The sequence below is a fragment of the Rhinolophus ferrumequinum genome, chromosome 21, assembly GCF_004115265.2.
Source record: "Rhinolophus ferrumequinum isolate MPI-CBG mRhiFer1 chromosome 21, mRhiFer1_v1.p, whole genome shotgun sequence".
Lineage (NCBI taxonomy): Eukaryota > Metazoa > Chordata > Mammalia > Chiroptera > Rhinolophidae > Rhinolophus > Rhinolophus ferrumequinum.
In genome coordinates, this window is record NC_046304.1 from 11,247,188 (window position 1) to 11,271,574 (window position 24,387).

Sequence of the window (24,387 nt, forward strand, 5' to 3'; positions counted from 1 at the left end):
TCACCAGCTTCCCTTCCTTGAAGCACATTTAGATCTACCTGGTACGGTAATTTCTCATGTGTTCCTCACTTCTGTTAAAATGGAGAACTCTTTGAAGGCAGGAACTCTGCCTCTTTTATAAGTGTCCTCAGTTCCTAGAATGCACATTGTAGGCACTTTATAAGTATAGCTGTACAAAGGGATCTAGATTTCCTGTCTCTTGTATTGCCTGATCAAGATAGTATAGGTGAAGGGGTGAACAGCAGAAGTCAAAGCTGGAGAGCTGCTCCCCAAAGCCTGGGTAACTCCGGATCACCCAAATCTACCCTCCACCCCTTTTCCAGGGAACTTCCAAATGCTCAGAAAGGAACCACCCGCACACAGGGCGCTGTGTATGATATATATTTATATATATAATTGCTCTCATTTTATTGTACTTTATCCTCTTTTTTTACAGTAGATCTGACACAGGCATTAAATAACTGCAGAGAGAGACCACTGGGTTGAGGGGAGTGCAGGAAAACATGGGGACCCAAAGAGAAGAAACTTAGATCCAGAAAGAAAAAAAAGGGAAGGGTCCATCTGTGGGTGAGGTGTGGCAGCAGCAGCATCAAAAAAGAAAAGGGAGATTAGAGAGGTGAGGAAGTGAAGGTCACTGGAAGAGAAAGTTAAAACGCCTCTAACTCAAGAATACAGGTGGTCCCTCTTACAATTCTATGGGCACTGGGGGTTTGTTTAAAAATGCAAAGGGGTCTGAAGGAGACAGAGCCTAGATTGAGGGGGTATTTGCAACTTTCAGGCTGACATGCAGAGGAAAGGGAAGGAGTTAGTGATTAGTTGATAAATTGCTAAGAGAAGCCAGTGAGAGGATGGTGGGGCAGATCTGGGCCCGGGGAAGGAGGTGGAATAGTCCCATAGCCCGCTGACGTTTCCAAGGTGGCCACTGGGGACCGATCCAAAATGGCTGCCCCTCCCCCAGGGCTCCTGGGAAGTGGAACTTGAAGGATATTCTGGGAAAATGGACAGGGGGAAGGGAGCCATAGGCAAAAACAAAGTGGATATTCAGCTTAGGTCAACCCTGCCTCAGGAGTGCCTATATGGGTGATAGGACAGACCAGGAAGAGAATTTTCAGGAAGAACCAACATGGACTTCTCTTTCAGACCTTTACTCACAACTCACTCAGTCACCATAGGATGAGAAGCAGAATGTGCCAGGAAAAAGGAAAAAGCCCACAGAGCCACCTGTCCTAAGGAGAGAATAGGGATGGAGAGGAGGTAGGGAAAGACCTCCCAGAGGAGCCAGATAAGTCAAAAGCCACCAAGACAGTGACCATAGATGAGGGAGAAAGTGTGGGAGATAGAAAAAGGTGACAGTGGCTGTGCTTAGAAATGGAGGCATGGAGTGTCACATTCCTGTCTGGAAGCTAAGGGGTAAAATGAGAGGTCGGGGGAGAGGGAGAGAAGAGAGGAGGTGGGTGGGCATTTTCTAAAGCTCTCAGGGTAGGAGGGTAGCTGCGGGGACACCCCCACTCCCAGCTAAACCAGAACCAGAATGGCTACTTTGTGACCCTGTTGGGATCCCATCTCCCTGTCTGACTGAGCTCGAGTCAGGAAAAGATGGTGGGAAATGTGTGAAGGCAGGGAATTACAACGGACATCAGACTGGGTTCAGAAGTAAGGGAAAAGGGCATGACAGGTTCAGAAATTCATGGCTCTGTTATAAAAAATACCTTTGGGGTGGGTGAGGGAGGGATCAGGCAGGGTCAGGGACATTCCAGAAGCATCCATAGGAAAGAGGTGGGGACAGCAAGAAGGGGCCTCAGGTTTTGTTGATGCGGAGTTTGAAGGCCACACGGCCAGCGAACTTGTCTCGCTCATCATCCGTGGCGATGTTGGCAGCATTGATGCGGCATTCCACGTTCACCTCTACGTTGGGGGTCACATTCAGGAACTTCACAGCCACCAGGGGCTGTGTGTAGTTCACCTGAGCCAGAGGAACAGAGTGAGGGTCCAGGCCTATGGAAACTTGGCCTCCTCCCCAAGAACCCTCCCCCTGGAGGAGCCATCACCCTGGGGCCTCCCATAGGACTTACATGGAACTTTTTGCCGTAGTAGGGGAAGTACATGAGGTCGATGTTGCCATTGGCAGGGAACATAACAAAACTGCCCAGATTCTCAGCATCTTCATCTCGCTGTGAGAGCACAGGAAAGTAGAGGGTAGAGTTAGGGATGGCAGGAACCCGGAAGCTCACCAGACTGTGCTTTGTTCTTTCGCCCCAGATGATTCTATCTCAAATCAGTTTCCCTTGAGCCACGAGTCTGTGTGTGTCTTTGTGTGTGTGTAGGAGGGGATGTTCTGTCTCTCTCATCAGACCAGGAAGTCCAGAAGGATACTAAAGATACTGAAGCCTCCTCCTCCACTCCCACCTCAAGTTCTTACCCCGTCCTCAGGAATCAGTTTCTGGAGCAGAGCCCAGAGAGAACAGATACATGAGTAAGGGCTCAATAGGAAGCGAGGAGGGGTGGGAGTGAGGAAAGAGCTGGCAGGAAATTTCTAGAGAGGACAGAGATGGCAGGAGTGGGGTTCCAAGTACACAGCTTAGTGGTGGCAAATGGTGCTAACAGATCAGCAGCTACCAGATACCTAAAAAGAACTGAGGGGCAGGCGAGATATGGAAGGGAGAGCAGAAGACATGGTTATCAGGGAATAGAGAAGGTAGAAGGGTTAAGGAGAGAAGCCAGAGGCCAGAGCTTGGGTGGAGTCAGGGAGGGGGTTGTCTAGCCACATGAGTAGGCTTCTGCATTGTAGAGAGAAGCAAGAGGGGTGGGAGCCCCTTGAAGTTTGATCCATATTGGAGCCCAATCTTACCCCCTTGTCCCTATAGTGATGGGGCCTCTGGGAGCAAAGGAAATCGGGAGAGATCGGTGAATTATGTGGAAATCATGGTAGACAAACAGGTGGGCAGGTGGATAAGAGCCCAAAAACTCACCTTCCCCACACAGGTAACATTCATGCTCTGGTTTGCTCCTGCGTAGAAGTTGATGACCTGGAGTGGTGAGGGTTAGAGAAAGAGCTTGTTACACACATAAGTATCCCGCCTTCCAGCCACGATCTCAGCCTCCAATGGCACCATCTCTCTCTTAGTCTCTCAGTCACTCAAACATTCAAAAATCTGTTTAATGACCGTGAGCCCCAGTGAAAGGAAGAAACTGCCAGCAGATGGTGGCCCCAGCTCCCTCCTCCATTCTCCCTGGGGACCAAGGTCATGGGTACCCGGTTCATCTTGATGAAGACACAGGGCTGCCCAGTGCTGTAACCATAGTGGGTGGGGTCCCGGATGCCGGAGCAGTCGCCCAGCTGGGTCCGGTTGAACTGGCAGGCACGTTTCGGGTAGTTTAGGACTCCGTTATCTGGCTGTTCATAATAGCGCCCAGGGCGGCAGACATCATTCTTTTGGGCTTGGATGGAGTCATTGTAAGCTAAGGAGGTGGGGGAGAGAGAGCACGGGCCTGATATTCTGCTTCCAGGGTCCCCAATGCCCTGCCCGAGGTCCTGCACAAACCGTATCACCAACCCCACACTCACGCTCCAAGAACTTGTTGAGCTTCTGAACATGCTGGTCCCAACTTTCAGTGTCACTGACGTTGACAATGACATCAAGGTTTTCAGTCTTGGGACGAATCATCAAGCCTACAGCCAGACAAGGGCAGGAGTGGGGGGGGGTGTATAAAATGAGGGACCACACACAGAGGGAAGAAGACACATAGGAAACACCAGGGTGAGGGGTGGGGTGAAAGTCTGAGACCCTCTTCATGGGAGGAAGATCTGCGCCACCGCCCCAGATCACATAGCTCTCAGCTATGAGAAATGGAGAGGAGGCAGACTTCAAGAACTTCCTAGCACCTGGTGATGGGATCCTCAGAACCACACCTCCAAGAATAACAGTTCTTCTCAGCCTGTGAGTTCCTTTTGGAGGCTTGAAGGTGCAAGAGCAGTTAGAGTGGCTGGTAAGGGAGCCTAATCACTCACCCGGTGTGGCCAGTCTGTCCTGGTACTTGGGCGTATGGTCAGAGACAGTTTGCAGCATTACCCACATGGTGAGGGTGAACATGGCCGTGAGGAAGCCATAGAAGACGAAGTAGAAGAGGAGGATAAAGGCTAGGGAGGAGGAAAAAGGGTCAGCAGGTTCCAAGTCCCCTGCCATGACCTCACCTATCCCCACACACCCCTCTCCCACTCAGAAGTTCTGCTCTAGGACGGGTTACAGAGCCTCAGTAACATCTTAGGGCCTTCCCTAGGGGGCAAATGAGACAAGCTGGAAACAAGTTGTGACTGGCTTCCAGCCATGACTCCCAGCCCCCTCCTGATCCTACAGCACAGTGAACACTGACCTTGTGGAGGCCACAAGAGACCTAAACTCTCGTTGCTGGGACAACCCCAAGTATAGGCCACAGTTCTTTTGCCTCAAATTACATTTCCAACTTCTCAACTATTCATGGCCTTGAAAAAGCACATCTGTTACTGCTGTATTGGTACTCACACTTAGCTGTCCAGCACAATGACTTTTTAAGTTGGCACTGGCCACCATTCACACCAAACTCATCCCATCCCTCAGAGCATGGACCCTCACATTCAAATAGCAAAATCTCTCTCTTGGTGCCCTGCAGAAGCCAAACTTTGAATGCAGCTCCTGCCTAGCTACAAAATCTCTGAGACAGGCTGTCCTAGAACCTTCAACAGTCACCCCACTCCCAACTCACACACAGCACCCAGGGCTGAAGTGGGGAGTAAAGGCAGAATCTCCCACAGCCTTCCTAGCAGAGGACAGGTCCTTGGTGGATGTGACACATCACTGTCACTTCTCAGCCTAGTGTGAGTACCTGCTGTTTCCATCACTGGGGACCCCCAGTCCTTCCATCTCAGAAGACACTTCACCCACGAAGCCTCCTCAGATTCTCCCAAGTACTCATGGACCTCTACAATCGCAGGGGCTGGACTTCAAGTTCCCTAAGAGCAAGGACTGCATTGGACCCACCTCAAGTGTCCCAGGTGAGTGAGCTGATGGGGTGAGCCTACGGTCAGCGTGGATGAACTGTAAATTGTGTCACACAGTGTCCCCTGTGCTTAGACTTCCCAGCTTGACATACCCTTTTGGAAGAATTCCACACATCACTTGCACCCATGGCCATCACCAGACTCTCAACCAGGCACAACTCGTTCCACAAACCCTGAATCCTGCCACTCCAACCCCAGACACACTGAGCTGGATGATGCAGACATCTCACCACTAATGACCACTCCTCCCTCCGCCTGCGACATCTGAGCCAAACATCCAGCCTCAAAAACCTCACAGTGCCACCCCTCCCCACCAGTCCCCCATCCACAGAGCAGCCACAGAAGCCTCCAAACGCTTGGCACTGAGATAGACAACTTACTTCCGCTGTGAAGAACCCCTCCTCCAACACACACCCCCACCTCAACAAGACCCGCCCCCTCATGAAGGTTCCCAGGGTCTAGGGGGTGGGCACAAGCTAAAAATAGACGGGCTTGGCTAGCCACTGGGTGCAGGAGGGAGGGAAGGAGCGCTCTTCTGGGGAAGGGGGGCCACCATGTGGAGCAGACCAGTCCCCCGAGAACCAGCGCAGGCGCCGCGGCACGGACACGCGCGCAGAACCCGCGACCCCCCGCACGAAGGGGATCCGCGGGGGGCAGGAAGGCGGCAATGACCTACTTTCTCCGCCTCCGCAGCAGCCAGTCAGGGAGATTAGACTGGCGATTTGGTCCCCTCCCAGCCCAGAGCACTGCAGGGAGGTCCAACGCCGAGAACCCGGGAAGGGAACTGGGGCAGCGCGGGCGGGACCTTGTGGCCCCAGGGCTTCGCCCAGCGAACCCCTACCCTCTCCCCTAGGGCGACCAGCCCCGCGTACCCCAGCTGGTCCCCGTGCGGCCCATGAACTGGTGCGTCCTCGGGTTCCACACGAACTCCTTCCACTCCTCAACCACCTGCCCGCAGCTCTTCTTCTCTTTCTGGGTGACCATCTTGGCGGCGGGAGATGAGTCCCGCGTGCGGCGGGGGGCAACGGAGAAGCTGGGGTGCGGCGCGCTGAAGCACCCCCAACCCACGCACCGGAACGCGTTGGGAGCAAAGGCAGCGGGGGAGAGGGAGACCCCCTTTAGATATGCAGCTACTGCAAATTCCGAGGTGCACGGCCACGCGCTGCGGGTTGTAGCAGTGCGGCGTGGGATGCAACGATCCTAGGCCCCCCAACTGCGATGAAAAGGGGATTGTCAGAGCAGGGGAGGATAAAAAGGGGAAGGGGTGCGAATGCAGCTTCAGCCCCCCAACCTCCTAGAAACAAAACGAAAAAGGATGCAAAAATAGACGGCTGTAAAACCCGAGCGAAATGCAGAAAAAATCGGGGTGCAAAGAGGCAAGGAGAGGTGGGGGAGGGGGCTGCCCCGAAATCCGAGATGCAAAGAAGCTGTGGAGAGGGGTCGGGTGACCGCTGAAGGCTCTTCCGCGAAGCAGAGACCGCCACACCAGTGGTGGCTCGGCCGCGGGTGTTGCGTGAAGACGCGCAGTTGGGGGACAGCCAGGGATGGGGGTGGTCCCCCAGCCGCAGACTCCGCTCCTCAGCAGTGCGGGACCCGCGGTCGCGGCGCGCGGTCTTTATACTCAGAGGCTCTGGGGGTGCCCGCCCCCTTCCTACCCCCCAAAGCCCCGCCTTCTCGCCGCTGGCCCAGGGGACCTCATACATATGTAAATATGGAGAGAAGACTTGGGTCCGCCCCCTGCCGCCTCTTCAAAACTAGGAGGGCTCTCCAATACCCCAACCCCAGGCACTGGACTGGATCCGGGTGGGTAGAGGGAATAGAGAGTGGATCTGGGCAGAGTAGAGGAAAAGATAACCCCAGAGACACATAGAGACAGGGGGAAGCAGATACATGCTGAAATGGGGGCCCCCGGGGCAGGGAGCTAGAAAGAAATTAAGATCCAGCAGACAAGGCCGAATGTGAAAGAAATAGAGGAGCCAGAGACCAAGAAAAACAGAAGAGACCAGCCAGGGTGCTAGACAGGCGGGATGAAAGCTGGAACAGGCTACATAGACATGGATAGAAGCTACCACAGAAGGGAAATTCCCCTTGTGGGAGGTGCTACCAGTCCCCCAATACCTCCTTTTCTAGTCTCACAGCCCCTTCTCCCACCACCTGTTTCTCTCCAAGCCTAGGGACTTCCTGGTCTTCCCACCACATTTCTCAGTGAAGCTCTCCCAACACCACATTCCCAGCCCTTACCATTGCCTGACACCCCAGCCCTGGAGCCAGGTCTGCTTAGGTGTTCTGTCTCCTCCCACCCCCATGTCCACCCCCCTCCTCATTTGCCCATTTGCTTCAACAAACATTAACTGAGCACCTACTAGAGACCTTGTGCAACTCTAATCCTCTAGAGATCCACAATCTAGTTGGGGGGTACAAGAGCCTCTAATTATCTCATGTTAAGAACTATTATCTATCTCTTTTTGTCTCCAAATCTCGTCATTTTTCTATGCGGAGGTTTTTTTTCTCCTTTCAATTCTCATCCTAAATCGTTGGCATTAGTCCTCAACAACTCCCAGTTGACTATCACCCTCCCCCTCAACCTCTCTCCCTCCAGTCCAGGGCCAGCTTCATGGACTTGGGATCTGCTCAGTCAAAAAACGCCCATGCTCAAAATGGCCTTGTGCTTGGTTTAGTGCTCTGCTGTCACCATCTTGAAATTCTTCATAATTTTGTCTTTGAACTTATGCTTTGTAAGTGAAGTCCAATGAGACAATGGAGCACGTGTGTGAGCAGAGGAGATATGCACAATAGACAATTTGTGATGCTCCATGAGCACCATGCATAGGAGCTCAGCGAGACTCCAAGTGAGTACAAGGTAAGTGTACTTGAATAAATGAGGTACCAACAGCTGAGAGGCCAAACGTTCCATTCAAAGCAGAATTTGCTTTGAAAACAGAAAGAAGGCAATGGCTTTCTAGGAGACATGGACAATTGAGGCATCTTATCATATCCTTCTGCCTCAGTCGTTACGTCCCTGATTTAGCCAACCACTTCTGCTGGCAATGATGATATAGACGGAAAGGGAAAGGTAGGGCAACCCATAATTCCTTTTCCTTTCAGTTCTTCTGTACTCATCAATAAACTGAAGGTAGACAAATGTTAATTTTTCTTTATTTAGAACATTAAATAGCAGATAAAAAATGCCATGAGAAGTTGAGAAAAGAACTGGAAGTAAGGAAAACATCTTATATGTTAATACCTTGAACAGCACTTTTTTCCTGCTTTTTGAACAAGGTATCCCTCATTTTCATTTTGCAGTAGGTCCTGAAAATTATGCAGCTGGCCCTGCTTCAGCCCCTTCTGTCACAGGCTCTGGATTAATTTTCTCAAAACACAGTTTTAATTAGGCCACTCCTCAGCTCAAAGGTCTTCAGTGGCTTCTTGTTACCCTGCAGGATGGATCCTGATTCTTCAGGGTATTCCACAGTCTAGATCCAGTCTGTGTCCCCAGCCTCCTTTCCCACTAGGACCCAACTAGTCCTCTGCTAGAGCTGAGCCGGCCACTCTGGGGACAGGCTGTCCTTACTCCTTACTTCACACCTTTGTCCATTTCATTTCCTCATCCGGGAAGACTGCCCACACTTTAGAGATCACCCCCAACTGCCGTTCATTTATTTAATGCATATCTAATGAGCATTTGCTTAGAGCCAGATGCTGTTTGGTTCCAGTGCTCCTGGGGCTCCCATCCCAATAAACAATAAAAACAAGCAAACAAATAAAATAATATTATGCAGAAAAATAAAACAGGGTGATGTGCCAGGGAGTGCCTAGCTGGTCAGGAATGGCCTCACCGAGAAGATGAGGTTTTTGTTTTGTTTAGTTTTTTATAAATTTTATTGGGGAATGTTGGAGAACAGTGTGTTTCTCCAGGGCCCATCAGCTCCAAGTTGTTGTCCTTCAGTCTAGTTGTGGAGGGTGCAGCTCACTGGCCCATGTGGGAATCCAACCGGCAACCCTGTTGTTCAGAGCTCGGCTCTAACAAACTGAGCCATCCGGGCGCCCCCAAGATGAGTTTTTTTTTATGCTTTTTTTTCCCCCCTCCTTCTTCTGCCTCCCCACCTCCTCCCCTCCACTCTGGTTCAAGCCCTTGTTTCTCAGTCTCGTTTTGTAGGACACAGCTCCCTGGCCCATGCTGGTATTATGAGCCTTGCGCTCCCCCGGGCTGAAGCAGTCGGTCGCCGGTCATCAGTCAGCCGCTCACTGCAGCTCTCGCCGGCTGCCGGCTACTCACACTGGCTGCCGGCCATTCACGCTGGCCACCGGCCTCTTATGGCAGCACACAGTAGCCCATGGCAGCACACAGCAGCCCACGGCCTCTCACGCTAGCTGCCTCTCCCATTTCCAGAGTCAGTCATGAAGTCTGTGTTCCTTGATCCTTCTCCCCCCGAAATCCACAAAATCCCAGGGACTTGGCTATCTGGGTTCCCAACAACATGGGTCTTTGCAGAGACAGGAACAAGGAAAGAAAAGAATTCTGAAACACAGACGTGGGGGGAGGGTAAATGGGAGTTATTATTTAACGAGTGTAGGGCTTCAGTCTTTTGAAATGAAGAGTTCTGGGAATGGATGGTGGTGATGGTTGCACGACACTGTGAATATGCTTAATGCCACTGAACTATACAGTTAAAAATGGTTAAGATGGTAAATTTTATGTTATTTGTATTTTACGATAATTTAGAAAAATAAATGAAAGGGAAAGAAAAACAGATGTTTCTCTGCTGACCAGATCAAAGCTCCAACTCCTCAGCGGGACATACAAGGCCTCTGACCAAGCAGCCTAGGAAGCGTCCATAGTCTGCTCTCCTTCCATCTCAGCCTGTCCCTGGTTCAGCCACATCACACACCCTTCTTCATCTTTTAAGAGCCTACAGGCTCAAACTTATATTTCAAGAAATATACACAAGGTTAATGATATCAACAAGAGCAAAATCTCTCATATGTTGAGCATTTTCTCTATGTCAAGCACTGTAGTGGGCATCTGACCTACATGGTAGCATTAAAGCTTCACAGCAAGCCTATGAGTAGGGTAACTTCCCTATTTTGCAGATGGGGAAAGTGAAATTTAAGGAGGTTTAGTCATTTGTTCAAGTTCACACTTCCAAAAACTTACCTTTTCGATGATCCTTGGTGGAATTTGCAACGAGGTTCCCTGGCACTTCTTAAAGATTTCTATTAAAGCATTTTATGTGTCTATCTCTCCCAAGACCCTAGTTCTCCAGGGCCAGAGACCTAACTGTATTCATCTGCGGACTACCTAATACAGTGTTTGCCATACTGTCAGCAGCCAATAAACATTAGTTGAAGAAAAGAAAGAGAGGAAGAGAGAAAGAGAGAGAGAAAGAGAGAGAGAGAAGGAACGGGGTGAAAAGAGGGAGGGAAGGAGAGGAAGAGAGAGGCAGCGGAGAGGGTGGAGTAAGTGGGTAGACCAGGCCTGGAGACTGCAGGGTATGATGCCAAGCTCCGGAAAGGTTTTTAGGGGTGCGGGAGAAGCAGAGGACACCGGGCAAGCATTGTCGGCGCCCTTGGTGGGGGCCTGGCAGAGTCTGTGTCAAAGCAAAGTCATTCTTAATGAAAGAGTGTAGACAGCTCTGGTTGGTAATCAGGAATCTTGGAATCTAGGGCAGGCTGGAGAAAGAGAGGTTGGGGGCATGGTGTCCTGGACGGGATGGGGTGGAGGGAGGAGAAAAAAGCCAGTCCCTAGGAGATTCCTCAAGGACAGAGAGTCAGGAAGTTGCCTCTCAGAACAATTCCTTTGGTAAGGACTCAGTTGTGCCCAGACGCTTTAACCTCTCTACCCACTGGCTCACACTGGAGGGCCCCACGGGACTGGTTTCTTTTCATTATTCAGGTCTTTGCTCAAGTGACATTGCCTCAGAGAAGTCTTCCTTAATTACCCAGCTAATGCTGCCCCCCCCATCCTCTGTTATATTGCTGGATTTTATTCCCTTTATAGAGCTAACCACTATCTGAAATAATCTTGCTTATTTATTTCTCTTGTTATGGGCTGCCTGGCCGCCCCCAGCCCTGTGTTATGAGATTCCTAAGAACAGACATGAATCTGGGCTCTCTGGCCATGTTGAGGACTCTTCAATGAGACTACGAAAACAATGATGGCAGCAGCTGTAGACCTTGCAAACTCAAGATTAGGAGGGTCGGGAAGATTTGTGTCTCCTATCGTAGAGACTCTCCCTGAGCCTTCTTGCCGGGGGTCATTTATGCCCTAGCTGATCCCTGCAGAAGGGGACAGCAGGTCCAATGAGTGACTCACCCTGTGGCCTGGGTTACTGGTAGGAAGATCCTTATGAGAAGCTGGGAGGCTAGGACACTGGGATTTCCATGGGGTCTGGAGATGGGGAATGGGTTAGGAGTTCTTGAGAGGGGGGACTGAGAGATAGGTACTGAGGGTTGGAGTCCCAGGGCTCCCTAGGGTGTTGGGAGCTTTGAGCTAGGAAGCAAGGATTCCTAAGACGGCTGCAGACTGGGAGCTGGGAGCTGCGAGCTGGGAGCTAGGGGCTGGGGTCTTGGCCATGAGGGTTTCCCAGGGAGCTGGGGGCTGAGGCACGAGGGTGACCCTGAGAGGAGCTGAGGCACCAGGATTCTCCAAAGATCTGGGGCCTGAGTCAACATATTCTTTGATGGCAGAGATAGTCCTAAATCTGTCTTCTTCCCAGCTGTGACTAGCACAAGCCAGTTCTGTTTAATTGAGTAGAATGGAGGAAGGGCGGGAGACTAGGATAGAGGTGGCTTTTTCCCTCTATTCTCCTCCCTTTTTCTTTCTCCCTGCTGCCTCCACCCCTTTTCCCAGAACCCCTACCCCCATCTCTCTATGACCCTCTCACGCCCCCTGCTGCTCCTTCCTTGGACGGAGCAGTGGCCAGTCTAAAAGACAACAGAATCTTTTCCCTTTCCTGCTGACCCCTTAGAACCAGCTTCAGAGGGAGGAAGCTAAAGTCCCAAAGGGAAGGGAGTAGATGCTGGGGAAGGAGGTGGGCTCCCGGCAACCAGAAAGTGACCTATATCTGGTGCGTGTGTGTCTGTGGGTGCTGCTGCTGCTATCTCAGGCTGAGTAGTCACTGCTTCCTCAGGAAGCTTTTTTGACACCCGGTCTAGGTTAAGCTCCTGGTCTCCAAGATTTCTCAGCTCCCTGACTGCTCCTTTATAGCATTAGCAGAGTTTCCAATTATTCACTTATTTGTTAGTCTTTGATGAATGGCTGCCTCCCCCAGGGGACTGTAAGCACCGAGAGCAGAAAGCAGGGTTGTTTTTGCTCATCAATACAACCCAGTGCTCAGCACCATGACTGGTACACTGCCGATGTACAGTAAATATTTGTTGAATAAATAAATGAGTGACCTTCAAAAGGGGTTCTTTGGTGGGAATTTAATGGGTGGTGCCAGTGCCATTGCCTGAGCTCTGGGGACAGCTGTGAGTCCAGACGTCCTGGCTTCTGCTCAGGGCCCGGTCCATGTCTAGTCTCTGATCTTGTGCCCAAAGGCTGTCCAAGCAAAAGGAGGCAGAAGAGGTCTCTCCTAGAGGGAGGTGGCATGGAGAGGGCACGGCATTAGGGCATTAGGGTGGTTTGGATCCAGAAGCTCCTCCCCTCTACCCCTCCTCTCCAAAACTAAAATTTTTAAAGCATTTCCTCCCACTGTCCCCACCCTCTCTCCTCCTGTGGCCTTTCTTCTGCCCTCCCCGAGATTTCCAATGGTGTGCTGAGGAACTTGAACATCAGTCTCTCTTACCTGGCAAAGCCCCCAGGAAAAGACGCCCTTGCGGGTGGACCCAGAGATTGAGGAGGGAGCCCAGGCCCACAGGAGGCAGAGCAAGGATCTCCTTCTTCGGCCCCTGGCTCAAGACCACGCTGGACACAGCCAGCTTTAGCTGGAGAGGGAGTCCCAAGACCAGGGACAGATCGAGCCCTGGCCCAGACCCAGAAGACAGCACCACCTTCTGCAGAGTGTGTGGGACAGGGTAAGTGGGGGAGGAAAGAATGAACCACAGCTACTCCTTGTGGCACCACCCCTACCTGCCTTAATTCTGCCTCTTAGCCACACCTTCTATCTACTGGCCATTATCACCTTCTAAAGCCTGCCTCAGTTCTCCTGGCTTGACCTCCTATAAAGCCACATACACCCCAAGTAAATATACACTCTAAATAAATAGTTGTTTGCTTGCTGTGGACAGCTTCAAGATGTGTCCCCGGCCACCTACCCCCATCCCTAAGCCTTCCTAATATTGACATTTTCGAGTCCCCTTTTCCCCACTGCTTCCAGGTGCCACTGAATACAGGCAATGTCCCCTCTTACTTGATTTTGGAGATGGAGGCTGAGCCAAGAAGGGTTTTCTGGGGTCCCAAGGGCAAGAAGGTGGCCAGAGCCTGCTGCTAGCTGGATTTCCAGTTCCAGAGAGAAGGCCCAGGGCTCTGCATGAGGCTGGGGAATGTCTGGGGGAGGGGGAGGGGGACAATCCTCCTGAGGCCTCAAAGCTGGGGATTCATGGAGGGAAGGATGGAAGGAGATGGAGGAAGGCAGACACAGAGTTGGCCATGGAAGGGGAAAAATAGCCTTTACCTTGGAGACTGAACTCTGCATGAGTCCCTGGAGGAAAGAATATCCCAGGTTGGGACTCTATAGCACAGCTTCTGAGGCTAGTAGGGGCAGACACTGAGGTCTGGGCCTGTTGGTCCAGCCAGTTATCCTGGCGCAGGCAGGCATCGAGGGCAGGGACCAGCTGGAGCCGGTGGGGAGAAGGGAAGATGCAGGGATGTTGGAAGTGGGACATGTGAGCCCAGTCCCAGCCTCCCCACCCTCAGTTTATTCCCCCTGAGACACAAGCATTTGGCCTGTCCCATGTACCTTTCATTCCATCCCCTTTCCTCAAAAGTGTGGACTTAGACCCCCATGGCCACCCAGCCAGCAATGTTTTACCAGCTTTGGTCAGGGTTCCCGCCCCTGTGATGCAGTTACCGGCAACCGGAGGCTGGAGACTGGGAACAGTAGCCCCCCTAGTGCAATCCTCATGATGGGCTGGGATTTTTTGACCAGAGGCCCAGAGACCTGTCTCAAGCGCAGCACCTCCTCCCCATCTACCCCCAGCAGCACTGAGTCCCCAAGGATCTTCACTTCTACCTGCAGGAAGGAGGAGACAAGCAGAATTAGAGACCCCTGGGGCCTGCCTCCATCACTTTCTTCAGAGGCAGCCAAGTATAGCGGAAAGAACATGCACTTAAAGAGTCAGCTAGCATCTTTGGCTCACTTACGACTTGTCACTTATACACTGAGCCTCAGAATTCCCCTTTGAAAAAATGGGGACAAGAATTGCAATTTCATGGGGGTTTTGTGCAGATTAAATGAGATGACCATGATAACAGGATGCCCAATAACTTGACTCTCTTCCCTTTCCTCAGAATAGCTCAAGACACCCCACCCCTCAGGACCAGATCTAGCTTACCTGATGCCACCTCCCATCGTCCAGCCGGGGTCCAGCCCCCACTGTAAGCTGGGCCCAGTGATTGTGCAGTTGGATCTCAGGCCTGCCATCTCGAAGTCCCAGCACAAACCAGTCATCCTTTGGGTTGGTATCACCATAAAAAATCACTCCCTCTGGATCCCAGGTTCGAAACTCAAAGGAGGAGGAGGTTCTAGAAGGACATAGGAGAGACTGTGTATGGGGTGTGCCCTTTGAGGGAAAATATGGGAGTTGGGGAGGAGGAATTAGGGAGAAAAAGGAGGACAGGGAGACAAGGAAGAACAACTGATGGAGACAGGGTAGTATCAGAGGAATGGGTCAAGAGATTAGATCAACCCCATACTTTGTGATCTTGGTGAGGTTAAAGGTCATGATGGAGACAGGCTCTTGTCCTGGGCCATTGCCGAGGTGCATGGCAGGAGGGTCCTGGATTCTCTATCAGAGAGAGATAATAAACAAGCTGGAATAAGGAAATGCCAGACACAGATAGGGAAAGGCACTGCTACAAGGCCAGAGGAGAAAAGAAAGGAAGAGGGTAGAGCCAAAGTATAGCTCATTTAAACACATACATGGGCTGAGTACCCTGTCCCTTTCCTGCACCTGGGTGGAGGGAATCTGTCTCAGGACCAGTCCTTGGTGGCTGTGAGGTGGCAGCAGCAGCAGCAGCAGTAGCAACAGCAGCCAACGTGCTATAGCCAGAGGGCCTCTGCACTCCATAATCAGCTGTGGTCCTCACTGTGGCTCAAACAATTCTGGGAAGAAGGTGAGAGCAGGCAGCCTTGTGCATGCTGGGTGGAAGGGTAAAGGTTGCCCTGGGGGAAGAAGGAGGGCAGGGGCATTGACCCTACCATCCCTCTGTGGGGACAAATAGGTGAGGGACAGAGTTCCTCTACTACCCTCCCCTACTGCCAAGAAAGTCTATGAGCTGGGAAAGGACACCTCATTCCCCTCTCCCCCTCTAGAGCCTAACCTGGGTCCTCCAAGTCTTCTGCCCACCTGGGGAGGCTGCCTGGACAGGCCTGAAGTGTAGAAACAATCCTGGGCTCCTCAAGTAGCATCCCTGTCAGGACTAGAGCTGAGACATGGAATCCCAAATATCTGGCTGGGTGACTGTGGGCAAGTCACTCCACTGTTGTGTGTTAGGAGTCCTTGTCTGGGGGCCGGCCCGGTGGCTCAGGCAGTTGGAGCTCCCTTCTCCTAACGCTGAAGGCTGCCGGTTCGATTCCCACATGGTCCAGTGGGCTCTCAACCACAAGGTTGCTGGTTCAACTCCTCGACTCCCACAACGGATGGAGGGCTGCGCCCCCTGCAACTAACAATGGCAACTGGACCTGGAGCTGAACTGTGCCCTCCACAACTACAATTGAAAGGACAACAACTTGACTTGGAAAAAAAATCCTGGAAGTACACACTGTTCCCCAATAAAGTCCTGTTCCCCTTCCCCAATTAAAGAAAAAAAGAGTCCTTGTCTGTAAAATGTGAAAAATAATACCTACTTTATGTGATTACTGTGAATGAGGATTGAAATAACGCAAGCACAGTGCATGGTATCTGCTGAGCACCTCCCTCAGTATTTTCCCAGGCCTCTTTGTCTTGCCTCATAGGAAGGAACTGTCTCTAAGTGTGATTTAGTGGATACTAACAAGAGAGCCGCCACCCACTCCCAATTATCTTTTCTTACCCATTTATTGCAAAGCCTAACCATCTACCAATAGAAATTCATCAACCTCTCCCTGACGCATTTTAAAATACAAATGTCCCCAGAAAAGCAACACTTTGAGCCACTCTAGAGCAGTGTAGGAACAGCTTTCAGAGCTGGGGGTCTTAGGGCTCGCCCAGGGTCTGAGTGTGCTTAAACAGATTAGTGAGAGTGAAGGGTACAGCAGATAATCACTACACACGTCAGTTAAAGAAGGACGGGAAGGTGACTTTTGAGCCGTGGGGTTTCTCTGATGCAGGCTGAGACACCCGACAACAAGAGCGAGGGAGCCTCTGCAGCTAGGCCTTGACCCCTGCCCAGGCGCCCAGTCACAAGACCTCGCCTAGGTGGGTAGGGCTAGCGGGGCGGGGACGTGCCTATTCTGCAAGCTGATTGGCTGGCGGGTGGTCGCAGAATTTTGGAGCTACCGGGCAGTGAGCACTGCCTCGCCCCACGCGTCCCTCGGCCCCGCGGTAACCGCAATTGGGCTTCTGCTTCCCAGCCCGCAGCCCCCACCATCGCCGTGCTCCCCCAGCTTTCCGTGATCCGAATTTGCAGGCCTTTTAAAAAGGGTCCCATTGCCCTTCTCCGGTTCCTGCAGAACAGAGTGGGGATCTTGGACTTCGGTCCCAGACGGTGGGGATCGGGATGGTTTCCGTGCGGATCCGAGAGGCCGAGGAGGGAGACTGTGGAAATATCCTGAGGCTGATTCGGGTGAAGTCTGAGGGAGGGAAAACCAGGGTCGCGGAATAGGTCAGAGAGGCGCGGCTGGAGAGGGCGGGGAGGAGGCTGAATGTGGGGGGCCGGAGGTGGGAGCAGGGGAGGAGCGCGCCCTGAGATCCTGCTCTAGGACCTGCCTTAATCTGGCCTCTGTCTCCACGCCATAGGAACTAGCTGACTACGAGAAACTCTCGGATCAGGTGAAGATCAGTGAAGAAGGTGGGAGCCTAGCACCTGGGTCCTGACGGAGGCTGGGGAGGAGGTGAGGGATGGATTCCCCAAGCAGTAGCTCCAGGTTGGGCACACACCCAAGCCCTCTTTCTCTCTTTGTCACAACTCGGATCTCTGCAGCCCTGAGGGCAGATGGCTTCGGAGAGAATCCTTTCTATCACTGTTTGGTAGCTGAGATTCTTCCTGTTCCCGGAGAGCCACAGGGTAAGAACACCCCCACCTCCGCCTCTCCTTTCAGCCTTAGATGTCTCTCCCCAAGGCACCCGGCCACGTGAACTCTCTTTTCTCTCTGTTTTTCAGGGCCCTGTGTGGTGGGCTACGGGCTATACTACTTCATCTACAGCACATGGAAGGGACGCAACGTTTATCTGGAAGACATATACGTGAAGCCAGAATACCGGGGTACAGGGCAGAGGCTGAGGCTGGGGCGGGAGAAAAGCAACCCATAGACCTGAAAACCATCTAATCCCAGCCTATAGCCTTTTTTGGTCCCCTTCAACTCACACAATCCCTTTTTTTGTCTTTTTCTCCCCACATCAGGTCAAGGAATTGGTTCCAAAATAATCAAAAAGGTGGCTGAGGTGAGGGGGGGGATGGGGCCACAAGCCAGCCCTGGAAAGGCAAAGGTGTATGGGAGGCACCCAGTTTGAATAGAGGGTGAGAAAGCCTTTTCCTTTCTGACTCCAGGAAAGTGAGTGATATCTTTTCCCACAGGTGGCCCTGGATAAGGGTTGCTCCCAGTTCCGCCTGGCCGTCCTGGACTGGAACAAGAGGGCCATGAACTTGTATAAGGCCTTAGGAGCCCAAGATCTGACTGAAGCTGAGGGCTGGCACTCCTTCCGCTTTGAGGGAGAGGCGATGCGGGAGTTGGCAGGAAAGTGACACCATCCGTTGAGGATGTCACTGTATTTGAGTTTCTCCTTCCCCACCAGCCCAAGCACTTCTCAGAGACTGTCTCTGATGACAAAGGAAGGAAGGAGAGTTGGAGGTGAATATTCCTGAAATACATAAAGACCAAAATTGAGGGAGAGGTCTTCCAACTTCCTTATTGAGGGTGAAAAATAAATGAGAATTACTGTGTCCTGATGTGATATCGAGTAGAAGAGTTGACTTGATATGCTTCAGCCCCTTTATGACCCTTCCTCACTGTTCTGGTCAGTGGATGTTGCTCCTGGGGGTAAAGGTGGGCCCAAGATGACTTTCACCATTAGTGGGCCAGAGTCTTGGCTTTGGCCTGTGGAATATAGAGAAAGGAGTCAGGCTTGGCACGTTAGGCTTGTTGATAACGTTTGAGACCTAGACAAAGGCCTCTAACACCTGAGCTGTGCAGGATCCGAGACAGGCAGGCCCACCAATTCAACAGAGGGAGCAGGCTGCCACCTGGTGGCAACATTTTGAGGGCCCTGGGAAGGACCACTTGCCCCAACTTTTTGAAAATCAGCTCAGCTAGCTAGTGCTTTCTTTTTTAAAAGTCACAAAGCCTTTATTTTCAGTTCAGCAAAACCAAATCAAATCTTTAGGACCACATGGAGACAAGGAGGGGAACAGGCTCGTTTCCCACTTTCCTAACATTTTATTACACAAGTAATGCAGATTTCTTGTAGAACAATTGGAATGTATATATAAAATAAAAATAGAACCCATAGCCTGACTTACATAAGTATATTAACCCTTTGGTATCAATTCTTGAGACTTTTTTCAATGTACATATATACATATAATTAGTTAAGTGTGTAGGGATTTATGAGACCATACACCTTTGCAACCTGTTTTTCTCATTTAATATATTAGAAGCATTTTCCTTCCCATGCCATTAAACATACATCTGTCATCACTTTCAATAGTGGCATATTATTCCCTTTGTCGATGAACCATTTGTTAAATTATCATAATTTAAACACTGAAAGGGGACAAGCAGGCAACATAAATGTGTAAATTGTAAGAAACAGGATCTATGAAAGTCTAGAGAGTTGAAGATCCATATTAAAACAATAACCAAAAAAAAAAAAAAAAAGATTCAGCCAAACGGAACACTTCAGGGTCCCAAGTTTTCTAGACTAATGCCAAATTTTGGCCCTTAAAACTTGTTTACTGAAGATGGGCCTTTAGGACAATCCTTTTTTTTTCCCCCTGAGAATTCCTTAATTACAACTCAGAGAAAAGAAATGTTTACAGGGCCGGCCCGGTGGCTCAGGCAGTTAGAGCTCCATGCTCCTAACTCCGAAGGCTGCTGTTCGACTCCCACATGGGGCAGTGAGCTCTCAACCACAAGGTTGCCAGTTCGATTTCTCGAGTCCCACAACGGATGATGGGCTGTGCCCCCTGCAACTAGAAAATGGCAACTGGACCTGGAGCTGAGCTGCACCCTTTACAACTAAGACTGAAAGGACAACAACTTGAAGCTGAACTGCACCCTCCACAAGTAGGATTGAAAGGACAACAACTTGGCTTGGAAAAAAGGCCTGGAAGTACACACTGTTCCCCAATAAAGTCCTGTTCCCCTTCCCCAATAAAATCTTTAAAAAAAATGTTTACAAATTTATAAAAAGTTACAAATAACAAATTCGTACAGAACTATTTAAATAAGAATTTTCCCTCCAAATGAGAGAATTAGAAACTGGAAATCGGCTACATGTGATTTAAAATGAAGAAAAAAAGCTAAATTGTATTAATGTTTGAGTATAACAACGGTACTAAATTTTGATGTTGAAACTATGCTCAAAGCTGTTGAGTGCGATTATTATCAAACTTTTTGTTTCTGTTTATGCTTCTGGCTGAGAACTGAAGAAGGGAGTAAGGCTTACAGTGACTGAAAAATTCTTTACATGGTTTCCTGTGACCATTGGTAGAGGGTAAGGTCTTTTTCTCTAGAGTCCAAGGACAAGATAAAAAGTCTCTGATTTGAAATCAGAATTGATCTGCTGCTCTGCTAGCCACGGCTTGAATACTGCCATAAACCTTTGATGGACGATTTCCCAGGGTAAGGTTGCAGATGGCAGTTCTTGCCATCTTTATGTTTTGGAAAGAGCTAAGGATGTGAACTTTCACATCAGCCAAAACTATCCCAGTCTGTGTCACATTCTCTATGGTGAATTTGTTTTTGCTCCCTTTGCCAGCAATTCTTATTGCCCATGACACGTGGTCTCCCTTCAGGGGCTTCGCACCTGTAATTTCAAAAGACTGAGAAGAGGTCATCCAACCTAATGAGGGCAAGTGTGTTCTCGACCTGAAATGCAAAAATCAGCTGCTTTTGTCAGAGCATTAACATCCTTGGTTTCTGTACAAGTCCTGATTTCTACATTCCTCGATTTCAAGTTAGAGCGCATCCGAAGTCCCAAATGTTCTACAACGAGAGTAAATAGCTTCACCCAGTTTTCTTTTAATGGTGTGTATCTGTTAGTTGGGACTGGAATTTTCCTTATTTCTTCTTTACCATCCAGTAATCTCCTGGAAGAGCGGCAGGAAGATGGTCCTATTCACGGCCTGGCCTTCTCCCGTCCATGCAGCCTGCATCTCCATCCTCCCCCGCCACAGAGAGCTCCTCAACTGGCCGTTTCCTAGCCCACTGGCTACCTTTGCGGGTCACCTGGGTGATCGGCCCTGGTGCTCTGGGCCTCCATTTTGGTCGCCATCCCCAGGAATCTCCCCAGGACAATCTTGATCAAGAAATTGTGAAGCTGGTCAGCTGCTTCCACAGAGCCAGAAGAATCCAGTCTCATCCTTGACTCATCTCAATCTGGCAGGGATTAATATCTTTTAAACATGATCAATTTATCTAGTGATGGGGCTTTGTAAACTTAAATTTTAATGCAGAATGGATTATTTCTGGAAGGGTGCATAAATAAGCAGAGAGTATAAGTTGCCTCTGGGGAGGAACTGGGTGGCCAGGGAACAGAGGAAGGAGACTACTTTGCCCACATACCACTTTGAACCTTCTGAATTTTGTGCAATGCCCATGTATTACTTCTTTTAAAAAAAAAAAGAAGGGAGGAATAAAATTTTAAACATTAATGCTGAAAAAAAGTGTCTAAACTAGGAAACAATATTTCCAAAATGTATCTTGCTCCCATCTTGTTTTGTCTTTGCTTTTCAGAGTTTACACATTTTATGTTTTTGTCTCATCTTCGCCCCAGAGTTTACCAGTTTTCACAGTATGATGTCTTTGCACTCCAACATCACCCCATTTTGCAGCCGCCCCTTGGGCTCTGGCCCACTCATCACTTCATTCACCTGTTATAAGGTGATTCTGTTACATGCAGGGACTGATTGGTATGGGGTGATAAGGCCTGGGTTCTGGCCATTGCAGGGAGAACAGAGGGGAGGGCATTTAGGGTGAGGGCTTTTTAAAGGGAAAATAGAGAAAATTCAATTAAAATATCTCTCACCTCTGTCCACGTTGCCCTATCCCCACTTCCACTATCACGTCTCTGAAAGTTGCCACAGCCTCCTAACTAATCTCCCAGCCTCCTTCTGTAACATGTCCCCCTTTTATGGGTTGTTTTTGTTTTTTTTTCAAATCAAGAAATACATTATATTACTTAAAGAGTTCTATAAGGCTTATATAAAAACAACAGTAGTCTTCTAACTCCCCTCACTCTTCAAAGACAATAATTTTCAATTGAGTTTTTAAACTGTTGTTTTGTTTTGTATTCACCTTCATAATCCAAACTCAGAATAGCATGTGAATATTGCTACTTCTTGATGTTTCTGTTTTAGGCATTAGGTATTGACTTCCCACTGCTAACTCTCTTTTCCAACCTCCCATCACCCACTTCCATCCTCCCATCTTTCCAATATTATATTATAATCTTGTTGGATCTGTGTTTAGTGTTTACATCATTATGATTATGCAAATGCTTTTTACAGTTGGAGCCACGGGGATAATTATAGTTGTTTTCTGCACCATTTTTGTTTTCCCTGGAATTAATACTTGCCTTGTCTTTTTTGTTTGCTTAGTTTTCTGTGTACTCTAATTTACCTCAAAATTCTCCTGTAGTCGTATTAATCTCTTCTAAGGATATACAAACACATAGGAATTTGATTTATTTCGTTTGAAGAACTTTCCAGAGCCTGAAATTTAGGAGGCACTACTGGAATCTCCCTTCACATCTTTTTGCCTCTCTCGTGTTGATAAACCTGTTTCCTGGAATCTATGTCTTCATCTTTATTTTTCTTGGTTGATTTTGATGGAGCTTCTTGAGAAAGGAGGCCTGGGAGGTAAATTTGTTGAGACTTTTAAAGCCTGAAAGTGTTTTTGTTCTACTGTTGCACTTAATTGACATTGTGGCTGGGTATTGAATACTAGGTTGGAAACAATTTACCCTAAGAATTTTGAAGGCATTTCTTTCAAACTTCTGGAATTGCTGTTAAGAAGCCTGAAACCATTCTTATTCTGAATGCTTTGAAGCCTATCTTTGGTTCCCTTCCCTTTTCCCCCAACCAAAACTTTTAGGATCGTCTCTTTATCCTAACATTCTGAAATTTTACATAGAAATGTCTTTCTGTAGGTCTTCTCAAACTAGAAAGATGTGTTCTTTGGTTATGGAAACATTTTTTGAATTATTACTTTTTGGATGATTTCCTCTTCTCCATTATTTCTATAATCTCAAAACTTTTCTTATTCAGATGTTGAGTCCCCTGAACTAGTCTTTAGTTTTCTTTCCTTTTTTCCTATCTTCTGCATTTTTTGCTCTACTGTCTGGGAGATTTCTTTACTTTTATTTTCCAACCCTTCTATTCAATTTTTATTTCTACTTTCATATTTTTAATTTCTGAGAGCTCTTGTTGGTTCTCTGCATTTTTAAAGCATTCTGTTTTTGTTTCTTGGATATATGTTGTTTTCTTATCTCACTAAGGATATTCATGGCCGTTTTTTAAAAATGTTTTTTATCTTACGTAGTCTTTCTTCTGACCATTCCCCCCCCCCCCACCTTTTCTACTTGTTTTGGCCTCCGTCTTTCATTTTGGAGGCTTTCCTCAAATGTCTGGTAATCCTCAGTTGTCTGCTCATATTTAACATTGGGACACTAAAGTACTAATTGGAAAATTGTGTGTGTGTGTGTGTGTGTGTGTGTGTGGTAAAGTGGCATATTAACTGTGGACTTTACTGTAGAGTGATCCACTAGGCCATTTCCTTGAGGAACCCTTGCTTTTAGTGTCATTAGATCTTTTTTCTTGTCTGATCAGATTTCTCACAGAAGGCTCTTCCAGACTCCCACGTGGAGAGTATAAACCTGGCTGTAGGTATTCTCAGAGCTATGTGAAGAAGTCTGGGGCAAGTCTCAACATTCAGTATGTAAATTTTCATTTAATCCCCATTTTCAGTATCTATCTAACCACCCATCAATCGATATATCCATCTTTCTGTCTTTCTCCCAGTCTCTCTATTTAGAAATCCTAAGGCAAACTGGGGTATTCTGTTACAAATCATTTATACTCCAGCTAGAGTAATCTTACTAAAAGGCAAGCCGACTGAAAATCCTGTAATGGCTCCCACTGCCATTACAAACATAAAACTAAATATATTTTAGGCCCTCCACGCTTGGGCTCAAACCAACCCATCCAGCTATGTTTCCTCTTTAAGTCACTTCTAATCATGTTAGACCTTTTACTACTTTAAATGCATTGTACTCCCCTCTCTGGGCCTTCTGTACATGCCATTCCCCTGTGTGAAATTTTGTTTCCCCTTCTTCCACTCCCATCCTTTGTCTGAATGAATAACTAGAGCAGATAAAGAAGAGGAAAAGTCAAACCTGAGAAGATTGTTGGTGCCAGAGGTTTGGAAGTTGGTGATAGCATCATTTCTAAAACAAAATTCATCACTCCTATTGTTTAAGAGTACAAACCCAAACTCTTCAGTCTAACAGCTAGTACTCTTAATAATCTGCTCCACTTAATATCTGCAACTCTCCCTTCTCCTATCAGAATCACTGCTGATAGTCTCTTTATCATTGCTGCCACCCTAGTTACTGCTGCTCCTTCTCAGATACTCTTGAAGGCAACTCTTCTTTTGACAGCCCTTTAAATACTGGTGTAGTTGAAAGTTCCATTTTGGACCTAATTTATTTGTCAGTCTATACTTCTCTTTCAGAGATTTAATTTTCTCTTATAGCCTTAACTATGACTAATATGCTGATGATTCCCACATCCACCTTTCTAGCCCAGACCTCTCCTAGGTCACACAATTGTG

General features: G+C 48.8%; 3 protein-coding genes and 1 pseudogene across 6 annotated transcripts; 1 reads left to right on the forward strand and 3 right to left on the reverse strand.

The window, feature by feature from the left end:
- Nucleotides 1-367: 367 nt before the first annotated feature.
- Nucleotides 368-6,638, reverse strand: ATP1B2 (ATPase Na+/K+ transporting subunit beta 2). Its single transcript, XM_033090595.1, has 7 exons — nt 5,908-6,638; nt 4,010-4,138; nt 3,566-3,670; nt 3,254-3,459; nt 2,970-3,026; nt 2,073-2,171; nt 368-1,963 (listed from the first exon to the last, which is right to left on the reverse strand). Exons 1-7 carry the CDS (start codon nt 6,017-6,019, stop codon nt 1,799-1,801), a joined length of 873 nt encoding a protein of 290 aa, XP_032946486.1. The 5' UTR covers nt 6,020-6,638; the 3' UTR covers nt 368-1,798.
- Nucleotides 6,639-12,431: 5,793 nt separating this feature from the next.
- SHBG (sex hormone binding globulin) lies at nt 12,432-15,560 on the reverse strand. 4 transcript variants are annotated; one of them, XM_033090592.1, is made up of 9 exons: nt 15,545-15,560; nt 15,149-15,300; nt 14,892-14,983; nt 14,531-14,720; nt 14,047-14,208; nt 13,651-13,810; nt 13,387-13,523; nt 12,823-13,030; nt 12,432-12,609 (listed from the first exon to the last, which is right to left on the reverse strand). In XM_033090592.1, exons 2-9 carry the CDS (start codon nt 15,263-15,265, stop codon nt 12,461-12,463), a joined length of 1,215 nt encoding a protein of 404 aa, XP_032946483.1. In that variant the 5' UTR covers nt 15,266-15,300; nt 15,545-15,560; the 3' UTR covers nt 12,432-12,460. The 4 variants fall into 4 exon arrangements, with proteins under 4 accessions (XP_032946483.1, XP_032946482.1, XP_032946484.1 ...); XM_033090591.1 differs by lacking the exon at nt 15,545-15,560 and having other exon boundaries at nt 15,149-15,334; XM_033090593.1 differs by lacking the exons at nt 14,047-14,208; nt 15,545-15,560 and having other exon boundaries at nt 12,446-12,609; nt 15,149-15,334.
- A 1,083-nt stretch (nt 15,561-16,643) lies between these two features.
- On the forward strand, nt 16,644-18,289 carry SAT2 (spermidine/spermine N1-acetyltransferase family member 2). Its single transcript, XM_033089059.1, has 7 exons — nt 16,644-16,720; nt 16,849-16,961; nt 17,135-17,186; nt 17,319-17,402; nt 17,499-17,600; nt 17,739-17,779; nt 17,913-18,289. The coding sequence occupies exons 2-7, from the start codon at nt 16,896-16,898 to the stop codon at nt 18,078-18,080; spliced, it is 513 nt and encodes a 170-aa protein (XP_032944950.1). The 5' UTR covers nt 16,644-16,720; nt 16,849-16,895; the 3' UTR covers nt 18,081-18,289.
- Nucleotides 18,290-19,685: 1,396 nt separating this feature from the next.
- On the reverse strand, nt 19,686-21,010 carry LOC117013773 (RNA-binding protein PNO1-like; annotated as a pseudogene).
- Between the last annotated feature and the right edge of the window lie 3,377 nt (nt 21,011-24,387).